Below are 25108 nucleotides of genomic sequence, written 5' to 3' on the forward strand. Positions count from 1 at the left end.
TTAAATTTGGCTGGGCTAGATGGATGCCAACCTTTGGTTGGGTACCCTAGCCCTCCTTTGAACCCTTCTGGGTAATGATAGTTTTGCTTGGCTGTAATTTCTTGTGGTTGAGGTGACCCTAGCAGTAGCTATCTGCTATTCCAGGGTAGCTCCCCTCTCTGTGGCTTGTGTTGGCTTGGTGAATGCATTACTGGTTAATTCCTTTTTTTGGATTGCCAGTGGTCTTTGATGTTGACAAACATGAATAGACATCATATTGTCTATGTGTCTGATGGTGTGCTAGGTTTTAGGTGCTAGGTGACTTTGGTTGGATAGATAGGATCATTTCCTTGCTGGATTGCCTTGGTTATGCCATTGTTTTGGTCTAACCAGTGTTCCCTTGGTGATTTCCTATTGGCTTCACCCATATTTGCTTGCACCAACTGACTTGGTATCCAGATGATGACACAAACAGGGTACTCACATCCTATGGCTTATGTGTGTTTGATGCACATGCTTATTTATGAGCAAAACAGATGCTTGCTCATGATTCTCTGTGTATACCTCACTCCAGCTCCAAGAATGAGTGTTGATGTAGAGGATTTGCTTCTGGTTGGATTTATGTGCTTGCCCTGCTCCTCCTGGCTTGCTGGTGATGCTTGGTTTGTTTCAGTTGGTTACTGGAATAGGTTGAGCAGCTGTGGCTGTTCTTCCTGTTCTTGTTGTTCTTGGTGTTCTTACCCTGGTGATGCTTGTCGATGAAATGGCTTGGGTTTGGCTGTGAAAAGTTTATATATGCCCCTCTCCTTGCCTCTTTGGTCGACAACAGGGTCTGGCACCATTTTGGTGACTCCCCTGGCTGTGTGTGTTGGTGGGCATGCACACTGCCTTGTGAGCTGCCTGTGTGGTTCCATGTTGGGACTTGGTCCATTTGGTGGATCAGCTCGGCTGATCTTGATAATATCCTCTCCAGTTCATTATTTCTTTGCTAACCTACCAAGTGGCAATGCCACTTGGCATAATCCATTGTTTGTTTTGTGTGTGTGCAGGGATCAAGAGTTGATCAAGATGAAGATCGAGATCATCTTACACAAAGCATTTTATGAAGATTACTTGTGTAGTTTAGGATAGAACATTTACTTGTAATTTTCCTTTTTCTTTTTCCATTTATTCAATTCTTGTAATGTGTTGTAAATTCATAATTCAATTCTGGTTATTGTAATTGACATTGTATCTTGTGTGATTATCAATAAAGCTCCAATTTTCCTTAATGAGCTTTATATAATAGATGTACTATTTATATACTTGATTATTTATATTTGTTTAATGAATTACCTCAATTTGAATTATGAAATAGTCATGTGATGTTTGAATTTGAAATTCAACTCAAGTTGTTTGAATTCAATCATGCAACTTAATATTTGTGATGAACTATTCCCCTCTCTTCTCAAAAACCCTAATTGAACTAATTGAGGTGCAAGTTTATCGCACTCTCGAAACCCTAACCCTGTAAGGTGTCGAGAGAGAAACTCGTCCCCCTTCGATGCAGTTTTCTTTTAAAAGCGCGAAATTTCCCCAGAATTTACGATGCAATGCACATCCCTTTCTAAAATCTACCCCTCGATCGTCTCTAAACCTGGGACATTACACCCACCATGAGGGGCTTAGGGTTGACGAAATCCTGCAGGCTAGCACGCTACATCGGTAACCAAACAAACAGGGAGAGAAATTTACCCAGGTTCGGGGCCCTCGATGAGGTAAAACCCTTACTTCATGCTTGTCTGATCTTGATTATTGAAGTATATCGAGTTACAATGGGATAGCCGATAGGCTATGGTGGTGTTCTCGCCGAGAGGCTAAGGTTCTAAGCTCTAGATTGATCTTGCGGTGTTTCTACGTGAGTAAGTTGTGTCCTCCGGCAGACCCACTCCTGCCCCTTTTATAGCAGGCTAGGTCCCGAGAGTTCTGTCCGGACTCGACTAAATTACAAAGAGACCTATGTCTATCTTTCCTTGTATGGCATCTTCTTGCCTTGTCCATCAAGAATCCTTCTTCGAATAAGCTTCCTCCCCCGGAACCGACGTGCTGGCTCACCTCGATATTGGACAATCTTTGTGGGCCCCCAGTTGGGCCGGGGGTGGTAGTCTAATGTTGGTTACCCGAAGGGTAATACCCACATCACTGTGAGAACCATACGATCTAGCATGCAAGAAGAAGCCAGTATACACTAGGTATTTCATGTTTCACCGACCAGTGGACTCATGAAACATTGTGTTTTATTATGTTGTGATCCAAATTCATGTTAAAGAGAGGCTAACCTCTGACGAGCGGAGCGAGATCCATCACCGCAGGCTTGGACGCCTGGGGGTGCGTGGGGCGATAGCCCCCCGCGGTACGGATCGATGTGACCGTCTATATATACCTCTTGTAAGCCGCCGACTAGGGTTTATCAAAACATTTGATAACCTACGGCGTTTGTAAACACTCCTCGATATAGTGAAGTATTTGTTGGCTGACGCCCATGGTTTTTCCCTCTGTGTTGGAGGGATTTTTCACGTTAAATCTTGTGTCCTCTGATTGCCTTTTCGTTTTTTTGTTATTTGCTTGTCGTGTTTATTACAGTGTTGTTGATAAAGCTTTTTACTCTTACCAACGGTGATACATTGGCCAATGACCTGGCTACGAGCTGCGACTCATCCGCGTACAAGCCCCCAACGCTCGTGAAGCCACGTGTCGGTGTCATCCCGCTTGTCCAGGGACAAGTCGTTGGAGTCTCTCCCGCCCGCACCCACGCCGGCCAATCCTAACATCGACCTCAAAATCCTAACGAGTGGGTTATCCAGAAGCGTGAGAAGGAAGCTAGCAAAACTCTTGTCAACAGATGTCCTCCCCGTCCCCCGCAACCTGCTCGATGAAATGTCGGTGTCAGGTGTTTCGCTCTCTGACCCGGTATGTTCTTCTCTTTCACAACCATCATTGCATTCATAGGTCTATCATGATTGCATCCAACCAAATGGTATGTGTACCAGGCATTCTTCGATGGAGACGAGGCCATGTAGGTCGTGATCAATTAAGGAGGTGGCACCGCGACCCAGTGTGCCACCTAATCCAACACCAAACAGCCTCGGTCGACATTGAGGATGAGCCATTGCGCCGGGAGGTCGTGAAGAACTACGTCACCATACAACATAAGAAGCTCGTCCTTCAAGAGATCAATGGTCAAAACAGGCTCAAAGAATTGGAGCTCGCCCTACTCACCGAGGAGGCCAAGCTCATGGTGACCCCATTATTGACCGACGACGTAGATCCTACTCAACGGATATAGTTGGAGAAAAAGAAGATGATGATCCTTGATTTAGATGTGTGATTTACCCGATCGCATATTAATTCGTGTCAAGATTCTTTTGGCCTACGGGTATGCTAGCAAATGCCAGTTTTGAACTACATTGTTTCAGCAATTTGGATGGTTTGCTATTTTTTTAGCTTTTAACTCTAATTATTTAACTTTCAATATAAATATGAAATTGCCTAAATTTTCGAGAGCGCATACTAAATACAAAATACAATACGCTGTTTTTCTTTTACAGAAGCAACCACAAACTGACGCGGACCAGCGTAAACGAACCGTTTCAGATACTTTCGGTCTACAAAATGGATCCACCGCTTAAGGTGGCCTAAGATAAACACGAAATGCGGCCACTACCACGAGGCATGCATGTGACGTTTGTTTCCCAGCTTGAGAAAACCTGTTCAGATGATTTTCATTCTCAGGTGTGTTGCCGAGTGCCGACTCATTGGCCTATGTGAGCTGTTGGCTAGTGGAACTGGAATTCCTGTTCACGAATCACGAGTTGGTACTATGGGTACATGATTTCTGTGTGCCGAGTCAGTTTCTTCACTAGTTTAGCGTAAACATTGGCAGGGTTTGAGGGATGCTAGCGGTCTGAGTCAGCACACATGCTCGATCTAGCTAGTCGATCGATCCAGTGAAGGTGGCCATGGAGAGGTAATTAACTTCCTAAGAGCATCTCCAGCCGCGTCCCCCAAACCGGTCCCCCAAACCGCGCCGGATTGAGCGTTTGGGGGACGTGTTTCGTTCGTGCCGCGTTTGGGGGACGTCGCTCCCCAGTCGCGTTCCCCAAACAAAATTTCGCAAATTTTAAACTTAACTAGATTCGATTAGATTCGTCCAAACTTACATAGATTCGAACGAAATTTGACTAACTTTAAAACTAAACCTAATCTAGAACCACTTGCGACGGCCGGAGGCGTCGTAGTACTGCTGGAAGTTGTACATCTCATCGGTGATGACCTCCTGCTTGACGCGCTCGTCGACGGGCTCGTCCACGGGCTCGTCCTTCACCAAGCCGCTTGGTCCTGCCTCGCCATCGTCGGTGAGGTCCACCAGCGGCTTGCCGGAGTCGCGGATGGACATGGCGATCGCCGCGTCCAGGTCGCCCCTCCAGGCGTCCTTGTCGTCCATGGACGCCAAGAACGCCGCCCGCAGCCCCGGGCAGTCCTCGGGGTCGTCGGCTGCGGCGATGAGCCGCCGCTGCCGCTCGTACTCCGCCGGCGGCGCCGCTCGCGGCGCTTCCTCCGGCTCCTCCTTCACCTCCGGCTCGGGATGAGGAGGGCGCCGCCGCGCCTCCCTTGCTGCCGCCCGCTGCCGCTACCGCCACGCCTCGTGTTGACGGGCGTCGCCGACTCCTCCTTGACCTCCCGTTTGGGGACGGTGTAGGGCGCCGACCGGTACGACGAGGTCAGCGTCGATCGCGCCGGTCCCGAGGAAGAAGAGTGCGAGGAGGACGAGTACGTCGTCCTCCTCGGCTGCCATTGAGGAGACGGCGGCGGCGACGACGGCATCTCCAGCCTTGGAGCGCCGTTGCGGAGGCCGCGGATGACGTTCTCGAGGGTGCGCCCGGAACGCCCCGGAACGGGGCGCGGCCTTCCTCGTTCCAGGCTGTTGGGGCCGCCGACGAGGTTGTCGGTGTTGTGCATCTCGACGTCGTACTTCGCTTGGAAGTACGTCGTCCACCAGGCGTCGTTGTCGTTGACCGCCCACGTCGGATCCAACCGCTCCTCGGCGGTGAGTTGAGCCCGACGGGCCTTGATGGCGTCCCTCCATTGGTCCGTCTTCGGCTTCGGCGGCGGCGGAACGCCAATGCCGTTCACGGCCATCTTCCGGCCGCCGGCGCTGGCAGCCCGCATGTCCGGCGGGGACCGGATGCCGGGCGTGGTACGGCGCCCACGCCTCCGCCACGGTGAGGCTGCCGCGTCCGAAGCCGTTCGCCGCGGCGATCTTGCGGGAGGACGAGCTCGACATTTTTTGAGCGGCGAGGAGAGGATGCGGGAGGGGGAGGCGGCGGCGACGAGAAGGATTATGAGCGGCGATAATCGCAGGGCGTCTTAAAACGGCGGCGGCGGCGGGTGGTTGCATGCAATAACTCCGGCGCGGACGGCCACGCGGCCATGCACGACGAGACGCGTCCCTGCGTCGCCTGGGAAAACAGGGACGCCATTAACGTCGCTTGACCAAAGGTAGGCGACGGGGTTTTAGCCTTCCGTGCCGCTGACAGGTCGGGCCTGCATCGGTTGGCCTCGCTTTTCGTTGTGTCCGGCGTCCCCGGAGCGTCCCCTGTGGGACGGGGACGGGCTCGGGGCGCCGGACACCGTATCGGACCGCGCCGGACAAAAATGGGCTTTAGGGGACGCGGCTGGAACTCTTTTTTTGTCCGGCGCGCCCCAAATTTCTTTGGGGGACGGTTTGGGGGACGCGACTGGAGATGCTCTAAGACATGTGCTCTTTTGATCAGATGACCTGAAGGCTGATCGAAGGTCCGCCGTTTCAGCGCCAGAGAAGGTTCCTTCAACTCTGGTTTTGCATCCTGCCCCACATCTATCCGTGGCTATGCGCACCAGTGCAATGCCTGGTGCATGTCAACCGTACGTAGAGAGAAAACATCCAACCATAACGATCACATCCCAATTGGAACAAAACACAAACACCGACCCATTGGTAGACGCAAAGGGCACTTCCGCCTGCCGCCGTTTCTATCAATGTGTATAAGTGGATACCTAGCTTTTTCTATCCGTTCGAATTTTCAGTTGCATTAACTAATGCCTGAAACTTGCGAAACGGACTTGTGGCTCCCGGGTGCAACACACCCCTATAGACAAAAAAATTTATAGTAATTTGAAAAAGTTAAAAAAAATGAAACTTCCAGGAAACCAAGAATGATCAAGTTTGTACTCGTAAAAAAAATGTTTGAACACGAAATGATTCCCATGGACTCCAGGGCAAAAAAGATAAAAAAATGACGAATATAAAGTGAATAGTACCTGGTCCTGGGGGTTTTCAGGTTTGTTTTTTTTTTACCCAGGATACAATAAAAGTAATTTTCTAGAAAAAATATTTTGTTTCAAGTACAATACCTGATCATCTTTGATTCCCAAAAACTTTGAATTTTTGTAATATTTATTTTTTATTTTTCCAAGTATAGGGGTGCCTTGCACCCGAGAGCTCCTTTGTATTTCCCCTGAAACTTGGCAATTTAATATACTACACATGTATATTATGGCATGAAATTTGTTCTTCAAGTTAAATTTGGCACCCATAGAATCATGCTTATAAAAGTAAGAAGAAATAAATTAAAGTGTGTTTTGTGCACAGATATGAATCACCGTGTGGGCTGTGAGCACTTTAACATAAGGCAGTTCAGAAATACTAATTACAAAATATTTTCCGGGCAAAATTTGGCGAAAACCATTCCCATTTCCCTAATTCGGTCAAGATAAGTACGTCGGCCTTCCATAGCTTCCTGTTTCGTCCCGATCGATGCCTCCATTTCTTGGTGCCTCTGCCCCCTGCCCCATGAATGCCTACTGCTGTGCTGCATCATCTACCATGAGGACCATAAAGTTTACGTGAGAGTAATTAGCAAACTTTTTCCCCCAGTTCAGTGCCAAGCAGCCACATCGATCGCCGTTGCATATAAGCACGTTCTGCCCGCTCGCTCCATCTCCTCCTCACACTTTACTATCTTCCTCTCGTCTCGTCTCCGCTGTTCCCTCTCTGCGGATTACTCCATTAAATTTGCATTGAGAGAAGGGGGCAGGGTGATGAGGAACTCATCGTTGTCTGACCGAAGCTTCGTCATGGAGAGTGACGACGACGAGGACGCCGTGGAGGCCGGGAGGCGGGACGGCAGCGACGAAGAGGAGTCCGACGGGTCCTCGTCATGCGGCAGCCCGCGAGGCCCGGCCGCCGCAGGCCATCCTAGCTCCTACAGCAGCCACCAGTGGCCACAGAGCTACAGGTACGTGGCTCGCTGCAGGATGCTGTCATTGTCCGCAACTTGCAAACACTGTTGGACAGTGCGTGTGCGGCAAAGGGTTTAGCAGTTCTACTGTGCATACGGATATGATCCATCGAACCAATATTCTCTTAGGATTTTACAAGAATTATTGCATATAATTTCTTTGGAATATGGAACCAATATTCTCTTAGGATTCTTACAAGAATTATTGCCAATAATTTCTTTGGAATTTCAAAGTTGTCATGTTTGTTTTGGTTACCCACCACCCCCAGGAAATGGGCTTGCCGGTCAAAAAAGATCCTGAAATCTTTGAATTTTGATGAGAAGCCTCTTTAAAATTTTAAATTTGAGATTTTAAATTCATGTGGTTACCTGTTGGGATTTTCCAGTAACCGGAAATCCACCCCCGGGGAGAATTTTCCTACCGGATATTTGTGTGCTCGTGCTCGTGAGTTCGATCAAGGTGGACCTGTTTGCCAATGTGGCAAACTCAGTTGGTCTCATCTCCTTACTTGCTTTTTCCAGAGAGAAGACACGCGTGAAAACCAGAACGGGAGATTAAATCAGTTAGAATTTTTTTATCAAACAAACTATCAAGAGATTATCATGCATACTTCCGATAATCTTGTTATCCGAAACATGACTTGTCTCGATCATATATCATATGTTGATCCATTTGCACAAAATTCTACTTCTTTTTTATGAAAGGGGAACACCCCCAGCTTCATTAACAAAGCATTATGCTTCTACAACATTCCAGTCACATTACAACTATGCATATACACTCAGCAGACGCACAAAATTCTATATAATTGCTATTAATCTTAGTGCTCGATCGATCCAACGTTCATAGTACCGTTTTCGATAATCGCTAGATCCACCTCAATTCATGAAAATGATGTTCTATCAGTGACGGCAATCTCGATCTCCTTCTACAGGCAGTCGATGGACATATACAGCAGCGTGCAGTCCCCCGGCCTGAGTGGGTTCCTGGGCACGCCCTCGCTCGGTAGGCTCTCCGGCTCCTTCCTGGTGAGCTCGTTCCATGGGAAGCCGGTACCGGAGATCGTCAAGCCGCTCCTGCCGACCGCCGTTGCCGTCGACGATGACCATGAGGACGCCAGGAAGAGCTCTCATCAGTACCTGCTGCCTCCGAGGAAGGCTTCGTCTCTGTTCAAGATCCCCGAGGACCAGAAGCCGCTGGGCGGGGTTGGACATGAGGTGGGACCCTACCGTCAGTGCTCCTACACCCAGGGGGTCATGAATGGTACGTATCTGTGTGTGTGGCGGTAATTGGGGTCGATCGCACATGCAATTCTTGAAACTGAAATGATGCTGCATTGTCTCTAGTTTGGTCTGACGAAAACTGCGAATTTCAATCAATAACTGGTTTGAAATACTCCGTATAAAAATTTGGCGAAATTGCAAATTCCAATCACCAGATATGGTCATGTTAATATCGAAATATGTCGTACAGGTACAGCATTCAACTTGAGAGATCCAAATGCAACCTAGGATGCTCACTTGGACATGATACATACTATGACAAAAAGATGCCATGTTTCATGTTTGCTGAACCTGGGCGCACACACCCCACATGCTGACAGCCTAACACCAAGGTGCAGTGTACAGATTCTGTGCAGTGCCACCTCCACTAAGCAGCTACTGCATAGTGTTAATATAACAACTAAAATTTCTGATTAGCTCATCAGATTCTGGTCATCTCCGTGTGATGTAGACATGCATCACATGGTTGATGGGTCAGTACAGAACCGTCATGTGAGACAGGAACATGATCACGAGCAATATAGTTAATTGGGCTATGATTGTACCCAGGTATATTGATTAACTAAGATCTGTCTCCAGAAACATGAACCTTGTCGTAATCAAAACATGCGATTTAGTTATGACGCGCTTAAAGCTCAGGTGTTCAGCATCTATCTGGTCCTGTGGATATATACAGAACACTGTCAGTGTCAGGGACGTTATTTGACAAGATGTCCCTGTCTAGATACATTTGCTTGTTTGGGACTTGTTTCTTTCTATTAGCATGGCATGATCGTCCCCCTTATAGGACTAAGACAATCACGGGTAGTTTCATAAGGCACTGCCTTGCTAAGAAACTAAAACTGGATGACACAATATATGTTGCAACCAGCAAGTGGCACCAAAGATGAAAGTTGGCATCCCTATTGTGTAAACTTCCTTTCCCAACATTTATTGCTATTGAACATTGTCCATCTTCTGTTTTTGGCACGGAAAATGTTACATCTTAGTATCACTGAGTTTTTTTTTTTGCGGAAATTGTTACATCTTAGTATCTCTGAGTTGAATGATAGAAATTTACATGTGGTTCAAATATGAATTTTAAAGTTAAAGGAACACTTTTAAGAAGCGCGAATATTCGAGTTACTAAGCTTGGAAGTTTGAATCCTTAAACTGAAAGTTATAGATTATGTCGGAAATCTCAACTTTTAACCTGTACCATTTGGAATTTTCTGGATTTTGATACATTGCCTGTCATTTGCAGGAGTGAATGTGTTATGTGGTGTGGGGATTCTGTCAACACCGTATGCCGTCAGGCAGGGTGGCTGGCTTGGGCTGATGATACTGGCCGTGCTCGCCGTGCTGGCGTGGTACACCGGTGTGCTCCTCCGGCGCTGCCTGGACAGCAAAGAAGGCATCGAGACCTACCCGGACATCGGACAGGCCGCCTTCGGTACTCCTGGCCGCATCGTCATCTCGGTAACATTTTTTCCAAATCTGAATGTTTCCATTTCAGTATGTTGTAATAGTGTAGGATTATGTGCTAACTATTGTCACTCTATTCTTTGCCATCTTCTATGCAGATAATCCTGTACATGGAACTGTATGTAAGTACTTCTTTGTAACCATCTGAATTACTGAGACTTGCTATGTCAGCATAATGTTTAAGAAACAATGCTTTGACATACTACATGCTCTGCTAATGGTGTGCATCATACGATAAAGTCATTGTACTCTAATCAACATATAACAATAAAACTATTTCTCTAGAAGTAAAGTATTTCTCGCAACACAAATGCTTAACTTGACCATTGTTTTTGTTCATAAGCAAACAAAAATAGAGATTGATTCATAAGCATATTAACAGATCCTATAACGGGATCCTAATCTTTTCATGCAGGCATGTTGCATTGAGTATCTGATATTAGAGAGTGACAATCTATCGAAGTTGTTCCCTAATGCACACCTAACCATAGGGGCTTTCACCCTGGACTCCCATGTGTTATTCGCAATCCTAACTGCGCTTATTGTCATGCCGACAACCTGGCTTCGTGATCTCAGTTGTCTAAGTTTCATTTCAGGTATCAATTCACTCACCAGCTGCTCCTTTATACCAGCTGACTACATTTATGATCTCTTCTTGTGATTTTGAATTTTGTAGCTGGGGGAGTCGTCGCGTCGATCGTGATTGTTGCATGCCTCTTCTGGGCTGGGCTTGTTGACCACGTGGGTGCCAACAAGGGTGAAGGCACGGCACTGAATCTCCCTGGGATCCCCATTGCCATTGGCTTGTATGGATACTGCTACTCAGGCCATGGGGTGTTCCCCAACATCTACTCTTCACTGAAGAAACGCAACCAGTTCAATGCTGTTCTTTTCACCTGGTAACCACGCCAGAACCACTGTATTTAAACCTCTTTTTTTGTTTGTTTGGTGATCTATGATCTCAGGGTAGGTATATGTCTCTTTTCAGCATTGCACTATCCACGGTTTTGTTCGCCGGTGCTGCGGTTATGGGTTACATAATGTTTGGTGAATCCACAGAGTCTCAGTTCACTCTGAACTTGCCCCCAAATCTTGTGTCTTCCAAGATTGCCGTCTGGACTACGGTAATTGTTCTTAACAAAATTAGGAAAGATAAATATGGTGCATTTCTTGATAGATTACAGTTGTGTTGTGTTAAGCTATGGCTCTTTTTTTTAGTCATGTTCGGCTCCTCACTCTAACATCTTTTACAGCTTCTTACTAAGAATACTGGTTTTCTTTTCTGGAACAAAATATCATGTTGACTGTGTATGTATGCTTCTGTATTTTATTTCAGGTAACAAATCCAATAACTAAATATGCACTTACTATGACTCCTCTTGCACTGAGTTTGGAAGAGCTTCTGCCTCTGAATCAACAGACGTACCCAAACATAATTATGCTTAGATCAGCTCTGGTGTTATCTTCTCTTGTTGTTGCTCTATCTGTTCCATTCTTTGGTAAGTTTTCTTTAACATTAGTTTATTAGACCAACAAAAAATTCGGGTTTAATCAATTTTGTTGAGCATTTACAGGACTTGTGATGTCCCTTGTTGGGTCTCTACTCACCATGTTTGTGGTAAGTTTTTCTTCTGAATTTTAAGTGCCCTTCCTCCTTGTATTGATTTTTTTTTTCGAAAAGGGGAAAGCCTCGGTCTCTGCATAACCTCTGCGTATTGATGTGGCTAATATATGGTATTTTTAGGCGTATATTCTTCCATGTGCATGCTTTTTGGCCATCCTAAGAAGTACAGTGACTTGGTCTCAGGTATAATTTTTTTTAGATTGCGCAGTAATTATCAAGATCGTATAAGAACTCCTATTCATGAATATATTTCTTATATCATAACAACAAGCAGAAAATAAAAGTGGCGTATATATAGGATAACTTAGGATTGAAATGCAAGTATTCTTAATTGAGAAATTAAAATCCACATACATTTTCCATCTTCTGACAAATAAACGGTTGTTTTGAATCACAGTTTTTATTTCAGTCAGATAACACGCGTACTCTTTTGGGAACTCAACAGCCTTCATTCTCCCCAAATTCAAATGTTTGACCAAATTATATTTATTAATTTTTCATATTCCTGATATATTAGCAGAATTTTGCAGTAGATTCAAAGTTCAAATATTTGAAGACAACCTCTAATGGACAATACATGTTTTCTCTTGCAGATAGTACTATGTGTTTTCATCATTGCCGTGGGTCTCGGTTGTGCTGGTGTTGGCACATACTCCTCACTTTCTAAGATAATCCAAAATTACAAGTGAATCCTTAGGACGCACTATCATTTCAATGTACCAAAAATTAATCTTGCACTTGTTGTAGTTTACTTTTGCGGGACATCTACAAAAAAAAATCGTGTTAGATAGGGTATGCTATTCAAGGTTAATTAGTTTGATGTCGCACTCCTAATGGGAGTATTTGTAAGGTGGCTTTACCTCCTTCTTATGTTGCGTCATTTTTGTTTGTAATGATGAGGTTTGGATCTTCTGTGTGCCCTTTAATATTCAGTTTCTTTGATTGTGATCTTGTTGTATACAACATCCAGTAATGGTGGTGTTGATGAGCCAGTTGTGATGATATTTGGTGCTGCAAACTTTGTTGCATATCCAGTTTTGTCGAGGGATAAAATAGTGAGGTCTTGCGAGCCTATTCGTGGGAGCACTGTATTTCTATTTGGTCGTAAGGATGCTCAGATCGCTGGATGCTATTGGGGCAACTTTTACCCACATTCTTACCCGCTTGAGGGAGCATGCCAACTACAAGTATTAAACTAAAACTAGACTGCAAAAAGTAATGGTGGAGGCTCAGAGACAACGTCCTAAGGAGACAAAGTCCATGATCACTTAGGTCCACATATATCTCCTTGATCCACGAAACACAATCCATGCTGAATTGCCAGGGGCAAATCTTCACACAAAGTGAGTGATATCGTGGCCTTCCTAGGACGAAGACAACCCACACGACTAGAGAGGCACATAATCAACTTATGGACACTTCCGAAGATAGGCTTTGCACATAGGGAGACTTGGGATGGCTCGTAGTCAAGTCGGTCCAGGAGGAGTCCACGACTAAGATGTTGAAGGAACATACCGTAGAAGACAAGTGACACAAGTTGACTTGTATAGGGACTCCCAAGCCCGTACCATGTGCCATCCCCTTTATAAGGTGGCACATGACGACCGCTAGAGGGACAAGCAAGAAACCATAGAGCTAGAGGGTTACGAGAAACCCTAGATCAAACTCGCCTTAGAGATAAAACTAGCCCAAGTCACGAGACACATTGTAACATCTGTGCAATCAATAATAGCATAAGCAGGAAGTAGGTCTTTACCTCCCGAGCGAGGGGCCGAACATGGGTACTTTCTAAGATAAGCAGGAAGTAGGTATATATGACTTTGGCAACATCCCCAGCAAGCTCATCGAGACCGCCCCTCTTAATAGTGCGGTGTTTCCTATTGACTTAAATATAAGCAATAGAGAAAAGGGCCAAAACACCGCCGCTTCTTGTGAGCGCCAAATGGGGGTCTCTCACCACCTTGCAACCTCACGTGCAAACTAAAACCTGTGTATACACTTATAGAAACCATTAATCCGTACAATAGCTCCAGTGTCATTGTTAGCCAAAATAATGGTTAAGGGTAAAATACCCTTACACCTAGGAGGGGGCCGCGCTGCCAACCCCTGTATTTCCCAGTCCGTTGACGTCCTGCTGGCCCACTTTAGCTCATTTTGTTGCTCTCAAATACTCCTAAGCGTGCTCTCCGACCTTGCCCCTTTTCGAGTCCTGTAGCTCCTGAAAAGTCCAAAATACTAACATAATTTTTTTCTGCCAAACAGAGTTAGAACCATAGGAGAGGGGATTGTTTAGAAAATCTCCGAAATCATTAAGATCACTGATAATAACTATTAATATGATGCAAATATGTGGGAATATATATCAATATAGTACAAAGTTCATGTATGCATTTTACATGCATCAATTGCAGATAAATAAAATGACCCAAGAAAAACAACTAGGTTAACAAGCACATATGATGCAATACAAGATAATTGAAAGTAAAGGAAAATAATATAAATAATTAAAAGTAGAGGAAGACAATGACATAGTGATTTGTTCCAAAGTTCAAGTCCTTGGGGGACTCTAATCTATGATGGAGAGGCCGTGGCAAAATAAGCCCACATGACCCCTGATGGGATCTATCGTTATTCTCCCTTGAGCTAGCTCTCCACACTTAGCGAGACCAATTACACTATCGATGATTTTGAGGGGGAAGTTCACACCTTGTACAAGTGCCTTGATGATAATCTACAAACAAGATGCTCACAAGGCAACTCCAACCATCTAGGGTTCTTTACAACACCAAAAGCAACAAGACCAAACTTATTTAAGGTGGGGATTGAACTTTAGTTTGGATGGAAATGTGGGTTCCTCTCTCTATTCCCTTAAAGATGTGTAAGAAGATTGGGTGGATTAATCGAATGTGTAGCACAAGTCAATGGTGGACAGATATGAAAACGCTAACCTTTCCAAGGTCGAACAAGGAAACATATAGGTGGCGCCGAAAATAGTTGCTATGTTCTAGTCCCTGACAGGCTAGATATTTTGACATGGCCAGGCTGGTTCGACTAGACCACATTTTCAGGATCTCGTTATGTGCCATGTCCAGGTAGGCATTCGAGAACAAAAGGGGCTTGCATCCAATCAGGCCAGACTGGGTCAGACCCAGCTCCGGGATATAAAAGGCTCGTCCGAGCCTAGGCCTAGGCTAGTTTGATTGGGCAACGCAGGCATAAAGTGTTGGAATAACGAAGCTCAGATAGATCAAACCCATGTACAAATATTATGTGATTGGCAGAAGAAATGTGATGTTTTCAAGAATGTTTTGAACCTGACCTTTTGGGGAGACATTTTGGTGGAAATAGTTATGGCTTTTCAACACTGTCTTTCATAAGTTTCACCCGCCCTTAGTAGTACAATTGTCACACGACTCAAAAAGTGTAAAATAGATATCAAAAAATAAGACACCCTCTTATCGATTCTTCCTTTTTTGACCATTCACCTCACTTTAATCCACGATCAGAGTTAATTCTTGAGTATAAAACTTGAAATTTGTAAACATATTATTTTCCTAGTTCAATCTTCATTAATTACCACCAAAATCCATATAGGGTATGATTTGTCCCTTCAATTGGCATAAAGAAAGATGTTGTAATTTGGTTTTCTTGCCGGTTTCTCAATCTCACTGGTTTGGAAGTGTCGTGCCAAAGTGTACGATGGTTCCAAGAAAGAAGAGCACTTGAATAAGATTTTACAATGTATTTTTAAGAGAAAATATTTTAGGCTAGCCCACGGCCCTTTGCTTATCCACAACCAATACTCGTAGCCAACCATTTATGGTGTGTAACGACAAAAAATGCATCTCACGGTGTCCGCGTCACCGACCCACACCATTTGGAAGGCGGAGAGCTCGTCGGAAGGACCCATGTTTTCCTGTTGTCGTTACATGCATGTGTTCTACGATGCATATGCTTGTAATTAAAGGGCGCGCGCGCGCAACTTCAGATGTAACCGATGTACGTCGATGCCGTATGCATGGACGGATGTTTTGGACCCATTCGGTGCACGCGAGACGTATACGTGCATGGCACATGCAGGTGCAACCGAGCATCGAATCCACCCGAGACGTATATTTGCATGGCACATGCACGCGCAACCCGCCACTCCTAGAACCCGGTGGCAACGTACGCAAAACAACACCCACACCCGGCCAATGACTATCCGAACACCATTGTTGACGATCCTCCGATGAAGAGTCGGGGCGCTTACGGCGAAGACATGCGGAGAACGGCACGAGGGTTTGGCGGGGTAATTTCCCTATGATAACATGCGTGCCAAAGAGGGAGAAATGTCAGAAACAAACGTATACTCAAAGAGTAGTGCGAACTAATCAAAGCAACGGATAGCAATTTCTCGATCCCAAATGAAGTATGCTGCAGTGCCAGCGCTCCTGCCATCGTCTATTTGAGGGTATCGGTGGAGATGCTCTGATGAACAAAGTACGAATACTCTGTTTGAACCAACGGGTGGTCAACATCGCAGCCACCACCGTCCATATTCCATTTCCGGAAGACATCATCTCCATCTCCAACCCGCTGGCCACCACCACTGACAAGCCGCCCCCGCAGCATCTCACGTGACGCTAAAAAAGCAGGCGCCTTTTTGACCACCGCTATCCGTCCGTCCGTCCGTTCCGAGGAGACGAGCGACGACCACGACCGGACGGCGCTCCCCACCTCTGACCTGCGCCGCCCTATATAAACCCCATTCCCCGGCCGCTCCCCAAAATTTTCCAGTCCCGCGCCTCCGTCCGCCCGCTTAAACCCGAGCCCAGAAGCCCAGAACCCTAACCCTAACACCGCCGGCGGCGCCGCCACCCATTTCCCGTTCGAACGAGGGGCAGGGTCTCGAGCCCCGTTTGGGTCTCGTGCGGGGATGGCTCCGTTCGGGGACGGCGTGATGGCGGCGGGTCCGTTCGGCGACGTGGACGGCGGCGGGGACGAGGGGGAGGCGGACGCCAGCTGGGGCTGGGACCCGCTGCGCAGCGGCAGCGCGCCGCCCACCATGGACGGCGCCGTCGCCGCGCGGATGGCGGCGGACGGGCTGCTGCCTCTTGCCGCCGCCGCCGGCGGCCGCGGCGGCGGGGGATCCTTCTTCTCCGGGGCGGCGGCCGGGTTCGGCCCCAGGCTCAACGACGTCGGCAGGCACCGCGGGGTCGTATGCGAGGTGAGAATCCGGGGTTCATCACTGCCTTTTGCTTACTAGCTTCTATGGATGTTCAGTGCTTGGATAATGCGGAGTCCGTGTCCGTAAGCGGCGTCGCGCGTGGCTTATACTGTATTAGATTTTCCGTTGAATATGCGTTATCGATCTGCGCCCGGCTGGTTCCTGCTCGCGCGAGGGTTCCTGTAATTTTTGTTTTCTTATCCCTGGGAACAAAAACGGTGGTAGATTAAAGGTACCAGTCTAACTCAACAGGTGCAGCTAGACAGGTGATGTTTTCTGCTCCGGTTGTTTCCGAACCAACATATCATGCACCAGTTTCCGCTTGGACGGGGATTGGATTGGATGGTTCAGGTCTGCATCTGTGATAAAGTTTACAGCTGCCTGGCCTCTAACAGCGTCGTTCCTGGTGTAGATTGGGTGTATCTGTCTGCTCTACGAGTTGCATATGCAGTGGGTGGGTTTTCCACTGCATTTGCTTTCGATCTGTTATGCCTGGTTGGGTCCTGCTTGCATCAGGGTTCCTACCAATTCTGTCCTCCTTGAAAAACGGGTAGTAGCAGCCTGATTTGGCAGGTTTGACAGGCGAGGGTTACTGCTTGGGTTGTTTCTGAACCCGCACACTGTGCCCAAGTCCGTGCCTACACAGGGATAGGATTGAATGGTTCAGGTCTGTTGGCAAAAGTGTGCACCTTTTCATGCCTCCCATGCCTGTTCCTTCAGTTATTCACTTGGCAACCAATGGAGTTGTTCTTTTTTTGTGCCTATTTATCATGTTCAGTTGGAATGGTTTGCTTTGATATGCTCATTAGGTCAATGTGCCTCATATATTAGCACACACCCTGTTCCTTCCATATATTTTTAATTTTTTCCTTTTTATATTTTTCTCGACGTTGTTGGCCGGTTCGATTGTATAGCAAACCCATCAAGCTTGGCAGGAAATCGAACTGACATTGTTCTGATATTCCCTCTAGTATTGTGCCCAATGACTCCCGTTCCTTACACTCTCTTCTCTCTCTGGACAAGATAGATTGAGAGGAAGGTATGTACTCATGTTTAATCGAGGCTAATAGATATGGACTTTGGGTGACAAAGGTGGTGGCTGGTTTTGTTGAACGAGATAGAAATAGGCTAGGGTCTACTCAGGTGCATCTGTGCCATGTTCTCTGGAATAAAGGTGCAACTTGACTTGTTATGTTTTCACTTTGTATTGATGTATGTTATGGGGTTCCCTTGTGGCTGGCCACCGAGCAGCTAGGCGGGTGAGTAATTGTGCTCCCAGCAGGGAGGGCGGTGTGCAATTGCGCTTTGTGAAATAATAAAGTTTCCTTAATTGTTGTTGTCGCTACTCTGTCTTTTTTGTTTTTTCTACTTCCGTCACTCATGCTAGCCCATGCATTTAAACAATTTATTGCAGTGGATTTGTCGTACTCTGGAACATGTTGCAAGCGTATAATGCTTGTGGCTTCACGACTTGTATACTTTTTTAGTGTAACTTGTGGTATTTGTTTTGCCATTCAGTTACTTAGCTGGTTACATACAAATGTTATTGGAACTTTGGCCTCTATCCTGAATTCCTGATATAGTAAAACATCTCATACAAGATTACTAATTTCAGATGCACTCCTACTGTTTATGCTTCCATAATGATACACGACTTACTCTAACTCTTTGCATTCTTTGTTTCAGGACCATTTTGGCAACTCTGCTTCACTCTCAAAAAGTTTGGCAGGCATCCAGCTTAATGGCACTGCAGACTTTGATGGGAGATTTGGACCGAGGAGAGTTGATCGTGTTGGTGCAATGACAGACTACTCCATATATGATATGGGTTCAACATGGACAGAACAGGATGCTGAATTTCATAGGCACCCAAATCACTTCGTGTCAAACATGGGAAAGATGAATTCTTTCGGTAGAAGGGACCTTGATTCTGCATATCTTTCTGATTCTGATCTCTCTGATACATTCTCTGGGCTGAGGCTATCTAATAGGACACCATTTGATGAAAGGAGTCATGAGAAAGAGCTCTTTGATGAAATGCTCTTACATCGTAGAGATTTCAACTCTAATATGGATGATCACCGTTCTCCTTCAGCTGGTAGTATTTTCAGCACACCTAGGTCTGATCACTTTGATCTCCGCTCGCCGCGTGGAAATGTTTTACGCAGGCAGAACAGTTCAATTGATGCCCCCAATGATAGGATGAATCACCACCACATTAACAATGTAGGTCACCTATCCTTTGCTGAAAAGCTAACTTTGATGCAGTTGGGAAATTTGCATGGAGAATCTAATTATCACCGCAATGGAGCTCCAGCAAATATGATAAACCCTTTGAGCAATAGAAACAACACCATTAGAGACATGGATTTGGCTAGGAATCGTAGGGCATATCTTGAGGACCATTTTGTACGGCAGCAGAATGATGATGATTATCTACCAAAATCTGGTCCCTCATATCATAGCAACAGGCTCTATCACGATGAGCCTCGTGTGCCTTATTCAAGAGTGCAAAGATCAGGGTCCCACATTCATCCTAATTTGGGGAGCATCTCATGCCATGGTGACCAGCAATCACGGCTATTCTCAACTAATAGAAGGTCAGGTGGTAGAAATATGGGCCTACATAACAATCAAGATAATGCAGTAGCACAGTATGTTGAATCTTTGGATAGAAATGTTGATGATTCCTTGGAGCTACTTGATGCAGTTGGTCATGTTATGAACGTCAGGTATATTATTTGTTCATTCTGTAGTTGACTTAAATAGAAGATGTTTCTGTAATGTCATTTCATTGTCATTTCATTGTCATTTCATTCTCATCTTAATGCAGTGTGGATCAGCATGGAAGTCGATTTATTCAACAGAAACTAGAAGAAGCATCAGCTGAGGATAGGGAAAAGATCTTTCCAGAGATACTAGACAATGCTATTGCTCTAACAACAGATGTGTTTGGTAATTATGTGATTCAGAAGGTATGTCAATCTGTCATAGTAATTAATCTTTTTCTGAAAATACTGACAGTTGTTTTGAGAAATCAGAAATACTGATATTTTTAATCTACTCTCCACAGTTTTTTGAGTTTGCTACAGAGAGCCAGTTGACCCAGTTAGCAGATAAACTCAACGGTCATATTTTGAATCTTAGCTTTCAGATGTATGGTTGCAGAGTTGTTCAAAAGGTCAGTTTAGTGTTATTGCTTTGTTTCTGTTGTAGTGTACCGCTTTACAGTTATCACCTAACAACGCAATCCATTCAAAACTTGTTCTTTCAAAATTTCTGTGAATATGGTATCTGTGTTGAAGCCTCCTTTGTTTGTAACATCTGATCTTATTTCAGTAGTATGATATGGTGCACTGGTATAATTTTGCATAAATTCTGCAACTTAACCCTTTTTACATCCGAAAAACAACTCCATTTTTTTTTTTCAGTTTTTTGTGAAGGTACTGCATATTTGTATGCTGCTAAAAATGTAACACTTATCTTCCCATTTTATTTATTGCCATGATCTTGTTAAGCATACCACAACTATTTATACATGAGATGTTCCTCTTGCACTAGAAGTGCAGCCATAAACAGTTAGATCTGCAAAAAGCCAGTCTTCAGTTTACTTGACTTCGAGCCTGCTAGGTTTGAGGAATGCTCCCATTCCAGGATGTATTGGTTGATCACGAGGCCATCCAATTGTTCTTATATGATGACCTCACTTAATTCCTTGTTCTCCATTGGCACATTTGTGATGACCAACTCACTGTTTTGCCATACTACAAGAAGTTTTGGTTCAGAGATAGTATTGCATGCCGATTTTTTCTCCATTAGGAAACATACTGATTGGTGTTCTTAGCCTTTTTCATTGACTACTTGAACTATATGGACTTAAATGGTTAGCATGCTCCTTTTCTACCCATTGTGGAGCTTGTCAACGAATTTGCATAAAATCTTATAGAAACCAGCGGTGTCAGGTTGCAAGCTTTCTCATGCTCATGTCCAACATAGTTGCAAGTCTTTTACTTTCTTGTATGTAAATCTGAACTTTATGTTACGATCTTAAAGTTTGTATTCTTGAACATTTATCAATTTGTTGTTCACATCTCTCATCTAAGAGTAAATAACTAAATATTGCTGCATTGAATCACAGTTATCCTCTAAGTTTCGGTAGTTTTATGCTGCGATGGATTTCGTTGGAACATGTTACATTTGCAGTTGAGTTTGATGTATCTCTGTCACGCTTTAAAATGTAAATTCTAATATTGAGTATTGGCAGGTTATTGAGGTAGTTGATATGGACAGGAAGATTGATATTGTTCATGAGCTCAAGAATTCTGTTCTCAAATGTATTAATGATCAGAATGGCAACCATGTAATCCAGAAGTGCATTGAGTGTGTTCCTGAAGACCGTATCCTATTTGTTATAGAGCCTATACTAGCGCAAATTTGTATGCTTTGTACTCACCAATATGGCTGCAGAGTTATTCAGGTATCAAATTTCACCTTTTTCTCTAACTTTTTTGGTGCCAGATTGATCCCTTCTTTAACTAAGACTGTAATGTCGTTTTTCAGAGAGTTTTGGAGCATTGCCATGATCCAGCGACACAAAGTGCTGTGATGAACGAAATTGTGCAGCATGCTTTAGGGTTGACAGAAGATAAATATGGGAACTATGTTGTTCAAGTATGTTAATGTGCTCTTCTGCAATCAGTTTCTTTTTTTTTTGTTCACCTGTATAATATTGATACTCCCTCCGTCCCAAAATATAAGGCACAGTTTTTTCGCACGGTCTTTGATGCACAACTTTGACCACTAATAATTATATGGATTCAGAACGTATAAATGATATTGTTGCATTCATCTTGCATATCTCTTCCATTTCATATATAATTATACAAATTTTGTGGACATATTATAAATACAAATTATAGTCAAAGTTGTAAGTTGATGACCAGCGGAATTTAAGGACGCCTTATATTTTGGGACGGAGGGGGTATGTCATAGCGTAGCGGTGTAGCCCAATAATTTACATCCTAACTAGAATAGTCAAGTTGCATCTACCATGTGCATTGACTATGCACTCCCTGAACTGGTTGGCAATCTCATGATAGATAATTTGATGTTGACCTTAATTTGTGCTATAAATTTGCTTAATCCAATTAGGTATTGTTCTGTAATTATGTGCCTGGAATGTCCTTACTCAATTAAAAGTACATGCTGTTTTAGGAAGGCTTTGATAATGATTAGACCTGCATGTGAGCAAGACTTAATTTGTGATACACTTCCTGAACTAGTTGGCAAGTTGTAGGTCACATGATGGACGATTTGGTGTTGACCTTAATTTGTGCTGTAAAATTTATTTAACCTGCTAAGGGACTGTTCTGTGATATCTGCATATTATGTCCTTATTCAATCAAAAGATCAGGCTGTTTTAGGAAGGCTGACAATGAACATACGTGTTTTAGGAAGGCCGTGCATTCTAAAATAAAGTTTTGTATGTTATTCAATCAAAAGATCATGGTTTCCAAGATAGAATTTTAATCAGTAATAGTCTATTTTCCAAATCTAACAACGTATGGTACAAATTGGATGTCTTTTAGGGCATGCGACATCCTTCAAATTGGAGTCATTATAAACTATAGCAGTATATTTCCTGATAAATCCAGTAATATCAACCTTGATTCTTCTTCGTCAAATTTGAGGATGCTTAGAGCTTGATTCATCAATTTTTTTAGTAACAGAGTAGTACACATTTATTGGGTTGTTAACTGTCATTCCTATTTTCTAACAGTAGAGCTCCAATGCAAGTTATGTTACAATCCATAATCCTGATTTAATTGTTAGGGAGGTTGTTATATCTATGTTGATTTATTGTTATTTCGATACTGAAACTTGTGAAGCTCCTCTGGCCTTTTGATATGTTCGCTTTTATCCAATCCATTTTATTGCTGCTTCTGTACCAGTACTGAGTCAGGTAGATTTTGATAAATCTTTAAACATTCTTCAGCATGTCTTGCAACATGGGAAGCCAGAGGAGCGATCATCCATTATTCAGAAGCTCTCTGGGCAAGTGGTGATCTTGAGCCAGCAGAAATATGCATCTAATGTTGTTGAAAAATGTTTGGCCTTTGGAACTGCTGATGAACGTGATGGCCTTATAAGGGAGATTGTTTCTTGTGGTCAAACATTTCAGGTTTGTCTTATTTCGTACCATGTTGTCTCACTGCATATTGTTCAGTCAGGCTAATCCAATTTTGAACACCATATATCTTCTGTTACACCACGCAAGGACACATGACAACCCCCTTAGAACCTACAATTAGATTGTGTGATGTGATATGTGCCGCTTGGTAGGTAGGTTTGACTGACTCTTGTGGCCCATAAAGCCTCCTATGAGCCACCGATTTGATACCCTATGTTTGGCTGAGTCATCAAGCCTGAGCTCTGCTCACACAATCGCTCACAGAATGTGTTTCCGTGAACATGTGTTCCTTCCCTTTTCTTGGTGGTCTCAAAATATATTTCTGCATGCAAACCCAGAATGTCAGGCTCACATAATCAGTGACCCGTATCTTCACTCCTTTGAACGTTGTACTTGGTGATCTAGACAAATATTTGAGTTTGTGAGTGGCCTGTTGCCAATCCACCTCAGCCTTGCAGGTTTTAATGTGTGCTGGATTGCCGGTTCTTTGGATAGCAAACAAACTTCCCCCTGTTCCATGCACTTATCTGCTCATTGGCACTTGATTTTAATCCGTGTGAAAAATGTTTTTTATGTATAAATGAGTGGTTTTAACACGCTTCATTCATGAGTTTGCCCATCATTTTTTACGCAGGCACTGATGAAGGATCAGTTTGGCAACTATGTTGTACAGAAAGTCCTTCAGACATGTGATGACAAATACCTTGAGATGATTCTGTCAAGCATCAAGTTGCACTTGGACGAACTGAAGAACTACACATATGGAAAACATATCGTTGCGCGGGTTGAGAAGTTAATCATCACTGGAGGTAAGCAGACATGAAACTTATGTATTCCAAGGTGTGGATTCTTTTTTTAAATTCCTAATATTTTCTGCATGGTCTCAGAAAACCGGGTGCGTATGGTGTCCAAGACTTGCCAATGTCAACAGCCATCGAAGTGTTCAGATGTTGATGCCAAATCTTCTTAAGCATAAGTATCAATTTGGTGAAGCAAGAACCGGTTGTGGAGGTTTCCTTTGGTACAGCGTGCATTGTAATATGATCCCTTGGTAGAGAGAAACAAGGTTTTCATCTTCCTTTCCGGTGTCCTGTATAGAATCTGGAGGGTTTGCGGGAACTTTGAGTAACTAGATGAGCATTAGGTTTTGCCGCTGTATATCTTTTTGGCCATGTACAAGTTTACATGTGGATATAGCTGTACATTTTATGGAGCTGCTAGCTGGTGAATTGTGATGTTAAATTTGATTTTCTCTGAGCTGTTAAATTGGGTTAACTTTGTTTGTGAAAGCTATGTTTAGCATTCTCGCTCTAGTTTACCTTTGTGCTGGAGAGGATTTATTTAGTTTCTGCATATTTGTGTAGCTTAACATGCATAAGCTATGAACATGAGCCGTATGTTTTTTTGATGCTGGATGCTCTCGAGCTTCATTGTTTTGATGCAAAACCTTGAGAACAATTTGCTGCTAATCTTTACGGTTCACTTGTATTGCCACTTAGCGTGCATGTTCCTCTTGTAAAACTGGAACCATCATAGGTGAACGCTGAAAGCATCAACCTTGTTCATCTAAACATCTATCTCATACCTAATCATTAGAACAAGAGAATCAGGAGGCCTTTCTTTTTCGTAGGGTCAAGTGTTCTTGGCTGGGATATCATACGCCAGACACCCCACATTCTTGTTCCAGCATAAACTTGCCGAAGATCTTAACGTGGCGAGGTTTACATATAGCTACTTCATGGGCGTTTCCATCACAATTAATGTGGAACACGTGCCTGAAACAGAAAGGAGAGGAAATAGGACAATTTTCTGTACGAAAGTTGGTATTGATTAACCCATATGGTGGTAGTTGGTGTTGTAACTATACTGCTTATGGCACGAACATGTACAGTACATGCAAGCGCTTGGAAGCGGTTAAGAACCACAGGAACCGTGATTAGGTTAAAGAGTCTTAGCATATTAGAATTCACTACTGAGCTAGTGTAATAGCAGCAGGGATCGCTCATCTAGTAAAGACCAATACAAAGAGCCTATAATCT

General features: G+C 44.2%; 2 protein-coding genes across 2 annotated transcripts; both read left to right on the forward strand.

The window, feature by feature from the left end:
• The first annotated feature begins 6888 nt into the window (after positions 1–6888).
• On the forward strand, positions 6889–12616 carry LOC124674190 (amino acid transporter AVT1B-like). The gene is made up of 11 exons (XM_047210227.1): positions 6889–7295; positions 8234–8562; positions 9826–10040; positions 10145–10168; positions 10462–10642; positions 10723–10945; positions 11035–11170; positions 11383–11545; positions 11621–11664; positions 11791–11853; positions 12264–12616. The coding sequence occupies exons 1-11, from the start codon at positions 7099–7101 to the stop codon at positions 12357–12359; spliced, it is 1671 nt and encodes a 556-aa protein (XP_047066183.1). The 5' UTR covers positions 6889–7098; the 3' UTR covers positions 12360–12616.
• Positions 12617–16588: 3972 nt separating this feature from the next.
• Positions 16589–24305, forward strand: LOC124673377 (pumilio homolog 1-like). Its single transcript, XM_047209464.1, has 9 exons — positions 16589–16879; positions 18566–19611; positions 19713–19854; positions 19953–20060; positions 21144–21356; positions 21440–21550; positions 22875–23060; positions 23704–23878; positions 23957–24305. The coding sequence occupies exons 1-9, from the start codon at positions 16589–16591 to the stop codon at positions 24037–24039; spliced, it is 2355 nt and encodes a 784-aa protein (XP_047065420.1). The 3' UTR covers positions 24040–24305.
• The last annotated feature ends 803 nt before the right edge of the window (positions 24306–25108 follow it).

This window comes from Lolium rigidum, chromosome 7, assembly GCF_022539505.1.
Source record: "Lolium rigidum isolate FL_2022 chromosome 7, APGP_CSIRO_Lrig_0.1, whole genome shotgun sequence".
Taxonomy (NCBI): Eukaryota; Viridiplantae; Streptophyta; class Magnoliopsida; order Poales; family Poaceae; genus Lolium; species Lolium rigidum.

Excerpts from the sequence above, each read along its gene's own strand:
- LOC124674190 (XM_047210227.1), top strand. The coding sequence starts at position 7,099 with ATGAGGAACTCATCGTTGTCTGACCGAAGCTTCGTCATGGAGAGTGAC. Across the intron at positions 10,041-10,144 it reads CTGGCCGCATCGTCATCTCG|ATAATCCTGTACATGGAACT; the intron begins GTAACATTTTTT and ends TCTTCTATGCAG. Across the intron at positions 10,643-10,722 it reads TTGTCTAAGTTTCATTTCAG|CTGGGGGAGTCGTCGCGTCG; the intron begins GTATCAATTCAC and ends TGAATTTTGTAG.
- LOC124673377 (XM_047209464.1), top strand. The coding sequence starts at position 16,589 with ATGGCTCCGTTCGGGGACGGCGTGATGGCGGCGGGTCCGTTCGGCGAC. Across the intron at positions 19,855-19,952 it reads GTAATTATGTGATTCAGAAG|TTTTTTGAGTTTGCTACAGA; the intron begins GTATGTCAATCT and ends TACTCTCCACAG. Across the intron at positions 20,061-21,143 it reads GTTGCAGAGTTGTTCAAAAG|GTTATTGAGGTAGTTGATAT; the intron begins GTCAGTTTAGTG and ends GAGTATTGGCAG.